The following is a 7,393-nucleotide window of genomic DNA, read 5'->3' as shown; positions in this document are numbered from 1 at the left end:
GGGATAGCATTACGAGACACATCCAATGTAAATGACCAGTTAATGGGTGCAGCACACCAACATGGCACATGTATACATATGTAACAAACCTGCATGTTGTGCACATGTACCCTAGAACTTAAAGTATAATAAAAAAACAAAAAACAGAAAGTTCTTTCATGAATAGGAAGATGTGTTTCTGTACCCTTGCAGAAGAGATCTAATTTACTTGGGCGAAGAAAAATAAACCAAGTTAACATACCTAATTAAGAGTCCAAAGACACTTAATTTTTGCCTTGTAAAATTTTATCCTACCAGAATTTATAAAACCACTATAAGTCACAATCTGTAACAACTTAAACTAGCCCTTGTTCAAGACAGGAGAACAAATATGTCTCACTGGGCATGAAGAATCTCTATACAAGGCACCTTAAGATACCCCATTTCATTAAACGCCAGCGGTTACTCGCCCCTTGTTAAGCATGGATTATGTATTAAACATTGCTGTTCTCTTCTCCACAATCTTAAAAGCACAAGTAAACCAAAGCAGATTTTACGAAAAGCACATTATGTAATTATAGGCTCCAAAATCAGCAACACAAGCTCAGGTAGCCACTTCAACTCCCTTCAGTAAAATTATTTAAGTCCACTAGACAGGAAACTGCTGCTGTAGTTGATTCTGCAGAAGCCTCAAAACATGGAAAATGTTCCAGTGGGGCTTCAAACAGTAAGAAAAGTACCAAAACTAAACAAATCTACCAATGAATGTAGGAGATAGACAGAAGTTACATTAATTATTATTACCTTTGAAGATGGCTCTCAGGAGTGCTCCAGCAACTTTTCCTTTCACTGCTTGATTCTGAAGGAGATTAGTCAACTGCAAAGAAAGAAAAAGCTACAAGTCTCTGGCAACAGTCTTTTACCCCAATGACCTAAACACTCCATATGAAAAAGTACTCCTGTCAGGTTCAGATCATTCAGAGATACCAAGTATTACAAACACCATAATTTTTAGACAGAGAAGGGTATATCTTAATATGATCCTGGACTGTCAAGACTAAAATCTATTCATACTCATTCTATAAACATTTATGGAGCACTCAGCACTAAGTTGGGAACATACATTCATCCAACAAGTACTTTGTGAGCGAGCGTGTTATTTTCCTTAGGCATGTTATAAAGATGAACAAGACAGACGTAGTAATTTGACTCAGAGTTTATAATAGAGCAGGAGGGGAAAGGATGGCAGAAAAAAAATTGTAAAAGAACCAAATAAGAGGCTGAGATAGAAAATAAGTGAGGAAAGGAAGGAAACTTCATTTAGGGTAGTAAGGGGAAACTTCTCTGAAGTAGGTGACATTTAAGTAGAGACCTGGAGGACAAGAAGGAGCTAATTATTCAAAGGAGTTAGAGAAGGATATTCCAGATAGAAGTATGATCATGTGCAATGGCCAAGAAGAAGCAAAGAGCTTGGCATATTTGAGGCCAAAGTCTTGTTAAAAAAAAAAAAAAACAAACAATATGGCTGGAGAATAATAAAGAAAAGAATAGATGAGTTTGAAGAGAGACAGGAAAGGACCAGATTATGAAGAATCTTACAGGCCATGGTAGAAGTTTAGCTTTTGTCTATGCAACAGAAGTTACTAAAGAGAAAAGAAGGAAGTGAGATGATATTTTCAAAAATCATCCTTGCTCCTTGTGTGGAGAATGAGTTATGGGGGTTTAAGAGTGAAATGGGGATCCCTGTTAGTAGACTGCTACTATGTTTAAGAGAGAGATGACAGTGGCCTAGACCAAAGTAATAGAGGTGTTATAAATTGAATTGTGTCCTCCCCACATCCCCAAATTTCATATGTTGAAGTTCTAACCCCCAGTACTTCAGAATGTGACCTTATTTGGAAATTGGGTTCTTGTAGGTGTGATTAGTTGATGTCATTAGGATGGGTCCTACTCCAATGACTGATGCCCTTATAAAAAGGGGAACTCTGGACAAAAAAACACAAACGGGGGAATGCCAAGTGAAGATGAAAGCAGAGATCAGGTGATACAAGCCAAGGAATGCTAAAGGTTGCCAGCAAACCACCAGAAGCTAGGCAAGAGACACAGAACAAATTCTCATAGCCCTCAAAAGGAACCAACCCTGACAACACTTTATCTTGGACTTCTAGTCTCCAGAACTGTGAAACATTACATTGCTGCTATTTAAGCTACCCAATTTGTGGTACTTTGTAACAGCAGCCCTAGCACACTAATACAGAAAATGAAGAAAAGTGGCTAGATCCAAGATAAATATTTGAGAACTAAGAATAGAAATTCCTTAGTTTGGAAGTGAAGTAGGGGGTGGTGATGAAGGAAGAAATCAAGGAGGACTCCAGCTAGCTGGGCGAATAGTGGCACCATCCGTTTATGTGGTGAAAATCTGGGATTAAGGAAGCATCTAAATCACCCTGAGAATTTACTAAAACAAATTTCCGGGTTCTACTCGCAGTTTATGATTCAGGTCTGCTGTGAGGCTCAGAAGCACTATTCTGAGATACCCAAGTAGAAGTGCCAAGTAGATGACAATGAAATATGCCAAAGTGGAGCATCAATGGAAACAGATGAGACCATCCAGGAAAGAATATAAAGAGAAGAGAAACACCAAGAGTCAGTCGTTAAAAAGAGAAGCAGCTGCCAGCAAACACAAAGGTCAAAAACACTGGAGGATAATCTAGGGAGGGAAGTGTCACAGAAACCAAGACTAATAAAACAATAAACTATCTCTTCCACAAGTACATGAATCTGGTGTTTCCAGCTGGAGTCCATCTCTCTATTAAATATATAATAAAGAAGTATCTGACTACTCTTGCCTGTACCTTCCAACAGAGTACTTGATCCTTGACATAACCCTTAGAGCAGCAGTTCTCAACCAGTGATTTTTGTTCCCGAGGGGACACTATACAATGTCTAGAAACATTTCTGGTTGTCACAGCCAGATGGGTGCTGTTGGAATCTAGTGGGTAGAGGTAAGGGATGCTATCATTCTGCAGTGCACTGGACAGCCCACAACAAAGATTTATCCAAGCCAAAACGTGAGCACTACCAAGGCTGAGAAGCTGTTGACTCTTTTTGAAATAGTTCAGTTTCAACAGAAAGCAGTGTGGCATAGAAGGCGGGGGGAGAAAAACTGGATCCAGAATCAGAAGCTCTGTATGTGAATCCTAGCTATACCATTTACTAGCTATATAACCTCAGGCAAGTTATTTTATCTGTCATGTGTGTCCATTTCTCCACCTCAAAGGACTGAGATAAAGGGTAGAAGAATTTGCACGGAGCCTAACACACGACAAGTACTCAACGAATGTTAATTTTCTTCTATTGTCTCTGTCCTCTACTCCCCTTCTTCCTCCTTCCACTTACGTGATCTTCAGTCTTCCTTTTGACCATGTTCAGTTATGCTTTTCACTACCTTTTAAAGCTCAGAAATAGAGCAAGTAAGATTTAAGTATCCCTGTTATCTCAGAAGGCTTTAAAATTTTTAATTGGCAGACTGGAACTACCAAGTTAACAGTACAATCCAAATAAATTTTAGTTTTTTTAAAAAAATAGAACATTCTTCATTTTGTGTTGTCTGATGTTTCCTTGTGGCTAGATTGAGTTTGTGCGGTCTCACAAGAACACAGGTGATATCATGTCATTCTGGGAGTATCACATCAGGAAGCACATGATGTCCATCTGTCCCTCGTTGGTGATATTAATTCTGATCCCACTTTATAATTACTTCCCCCACCCTGTCCCTTTGCCACCAGTAAGCAATTTATAGGGAGACACTTTAAGACCATGCAAATATCTTGCTCCTCATCTAATTTTCTCCCTGTAAAATGGAAAAGCCCAGCAGAAACCACTGTTACCAAGTTATCAGTCAGTATCACCAGGAATGACACTGACATCAAGAGCTCAGTGATTTGATACACTAAAAAGGGCATGGTACCATTTCTGTGGTCCTTATGCCAGGCATACATAACCTTGGTCCAATCATGAGACAACACCAAACAGGCCCTAATTGAGACACATTCAGCAAAAGAACTAATCAATACTCCTCAAGACTATCATGATCAACAGAGATAAGGAAAGACTGAGAACTGTTGCAGAATGCAGGCTATCAGGGGGAAGTGACAAGAGCGATGTAGGATGCTGAATGGGATCCTGGAACATAAAGAGAACATTAGTGAAATAATTACTGGGGAGAATTGGAATAAGGTTCTTAGCTTCACTAATTGTATCATATCAATGTTTTTCAAGTCCCCCTGGATTTAGCATTCATTGGTATTTCTTGCCTGGTTCAATCTTTACCATGACAATTGCAAAGTAATGATTTTCCAACTCCTGCACTGTAAGTAAGAGAACTCCTTTCTACCCATGTATTCATTTACTTACTTTACTTACCTTACTTACTTAGAGACAGAGTCTTCTTTGTCGCCCTGGCTGGACTGCAGTGGCACAATCATAGCTCACTATAACTTCAAACTCCTGGGCTCAAGCAATTCTCCTGCCTCAGCACCCCTCCAGTTAGCTAGGAATACAAGCAAGTGCCAATATGCCATGCTAATTTTTTAAATTATTTGTTTGCAGAGGTGGGGTCTCACTATGTTGTCCAAGCTGGTCTCAAACTCCTAGACTCAAGTGATCCTCTCCTTGAACTCCCAAAGTGATTTACTTATTTATTAATTATTAGTATGAACTTATACATCTCTGTAATTTTCAATGGTTCATTACTGAACTTATTTTGATGCTCAAATAGTCCCAGATTTGGCCAAAGGAAAACCTTTCAAGCTGGCTCTTGCGTCTTTGTGACATGCCCCCATTGTCTTTTTTGAGCACTTCTTTACTTTCTGGTATAGAAAGATGTTCCAGGTTAATCTTGTATCCATCCTGCCCACCCATAAACTCAGCCATTTCTCTGAAGAGCCCTGGTTCCCTTGAGTGGGGAATGGTTATGAAACAGCAAGGATCTAGGTGATGGGTTTGTTTGTTGTTACCATGGCATCTTTTTAAAATTTATTATTTTTCTTTTATAGAGACAGGATTTGATCATGTTGCCCAAACTGGTATTGAACTCCTGGGACTCAAGTGATCCACCGATTCAGTTTCCCAAAGTGTTGGGATTACAGGCGTGAGCCACCACATGGAGCAACTATGGCATCTTTGCTTCATGGTTCTTTCAGTGGAGAGAGAGAGGAAATGTATGCATGTTTATACACATAAAAATATACACGTGGCCAGGCGTGGTGGCTCACACCTGTAATCCCAGCACTTTGGGAGGCCAAGGCGGGCGGATCATGAGGTCAGGAGATCCAGACCATCCTGGCTAACAAGGTGAAACCTCGTCTCTACGAAAAAAAATACAAAAAAAATTAGCTGGGCGTGGTGGCATGTGCCTGTAGTCCCAGCTACTCGGGAGGCTGAGGCAGGAGGATCACCTGAACCCAGGAAGCAGAGGCTGCAGTGAGCCGAGATTGCACCACTGCACTCCAGCCTGGGCCACAGAGTGAGACTCCGTCTCAAAAAAAAAAAAAAGAAAAGAAAAACACATGTACACATATACATACACATATCTGAGAAAGCCTAAGTTCACAAGTTCACACCAGTACCTCTATTTTTAATCTGTCTCCACAGGATTCTTTCTTGCCTTCCTACATTTCATAATTGCATGTCCCTTTACCAGTGAAAGAACACTAACTCTGAATATAAACATGTTTATTACATCTAAAATAGTTTCAAAATTGCTTCACCAGTACCACTACAATAAACAATCCTACTAAAGAGTTCAAGGTTTATTTGTATTTTTCCCCACCACTCCCATACCAAGACTGTGGGTAGATAATAAAATACTTAGAATAGTTCTTTCTCCCCTCCCCACCTTCAGTATGGTTAAAGTATTCTTCGTTTTTTTTGTAATGATACCCAGACATATGTATGTTTTCTCTTCTTCTTCATATGAAAGGGAGAATACTACACATTTTGCACATTTCCTAGAAGTGGGATGACTGGGTTGAGGGAAAATGTATATGCAGTTTTGCTGGGTATTACCAAATTCTAACCATGGTCATACCATTTTTCATTCCTACCAGCAATGAATGAGTACCTGTTTCCCCCAAATGGCTCAATCGGACAAGAAATAGTATCTTTTTAATTTACATTTCTCTTATTATGAGTGAAGTTGAGCATATTTTCTTATGTTTAAGGCCATTTTTTACATATCTTTTAGTGATTATTCTCATGTTTTTTGTCTTTTTTAAATATAATTTTATCTCCCCCCAAGTTATTTATGAATTAGGGATATTAATCCTTTATCTGTGATATGTTTACAAATATTTTTTCCCAGTTTGCCATTTGTCTTTTGACTCTGCTTATGGTATTTCTGGCCACACAAACTTTTTAACTTTTATGTCGACAAACTTATCTTTTATTGCATCTATATGTTGTACGATAGTTAGACAGCTTTTCACTGCACTGAGCTTAAAGAGAAATTCATCCATGTTTTCTTCTGACATATACTTAGTTTTTTATTTAATTTATTTTTTTAAGAGACAGAGTCTCACTGTCACCCCTGCAAAGTGCAGTGGCACAGTTATATCATAGCTCACTGTAATCTCAACCTCCTGGCTCAAGCGATCTTCCCACCTCAGCCTCCCAAAGTGCTGGGATTACAGGGATAAGCCCCTGTGCCCAACCCTAACATTTATTTACATTTGTTTTTTACATTTACATTTCTGATTCATTTGGAGCTTACTCTTGAATATGAGAAACATCTAATTTTATCTATTTTTTTCCAAATGTCCACCCAGTTGTTCCAATACCATTTGTCAAAGACTATATTTCACTGTTTTAAGATGTAATTTTATTATATACTAGATTTTACTTGTAGTTGGGTCTATTTTGAGACTTTCCACTCTTAAGCATTACCTATTCTATTCTTTGTATCCTATTCCGTTTCTGTTCATCTACTCACGTACCAGTACCACACTCTTATTTATAAAAGTTTTTGTGGTGTTTAGTCTCCGCTAGGGTTAATCCTCCCTCAGAGCTCTTTTCAGTTTTTCCCTAACTATTCCTGTGTGTACAATTTGCTATATGAATTTTACAGTCAGCTTATCTAGTTAAACAAAATAGCTCAATGGAATTTTTATTGGTATTAAATTGATAAATTAACTTGGGGAGAATCAACATTTTCATGATGCTGAGACTCCCCAATCAAGAACAGGGGATATCTTCCTAGTTTTCTACTTTTGTCCTTTAGAAGTGTTTCATAGTTTTTTTCACATGGGTTTTGGACATTTCTCAGGTTTATCCCTATTTTTTGTTGCTATTGTAAATGGGGCTTTCTCATTTACTGTATCTTCTTTTTTTTTTTTTTTTTTTTTTTTTTTTTTTT

The 7,393-nt window shown here is 38.4% G+C and overlaps 1 protein-coding gene across 3 annotated transcripts in view; it reads right to left on the bottom strand.

Annotated features, from left to right (window-relative positions):
* Window positions 1–7,393, bottom strand: part of FANCI (Fanconi anemia, complementation group I) — an 81,872-nt gene that overhangs the window by 66,046 nt on the left and 8,433 nt on the right. For all 3 annotated transcript variants that reach the window (XM_011986319.1, XM_011986317.1, XM_011986318.1), the window contains one exon: window positions 784–856. In XM_011986319.1, the coding sequence (XP_011841709.1) occupies window positions 784–856 (73 nt within the window). The remainder of the gene's footprint in view (window positions 1–783; window positions 857–7,393) is intronic.

Source organism: Mandrillus leucophaeus, unplaced genomic scaffold (assembly GCF_000951045.1).
Source record: "Mandrillus leucophaeus isolate KB7577 unplaced genomic scaffold, Mleu.le_1.0 Scaffold297, whole genome shotgun sequence".
In the NCBI taxonomy this organism is placed as follows: Eukaryota; Metazoa; Chordata; class Mammalia; order Primates; family Cercopithecidae; genus Mandrillus; species Mandrillus leucophaeus.
The sequence above is the reverse complement of the archived record's forward strand: the minus strand, read 5'-3'. Positions and strand labels throughout refer to the sequence as shown.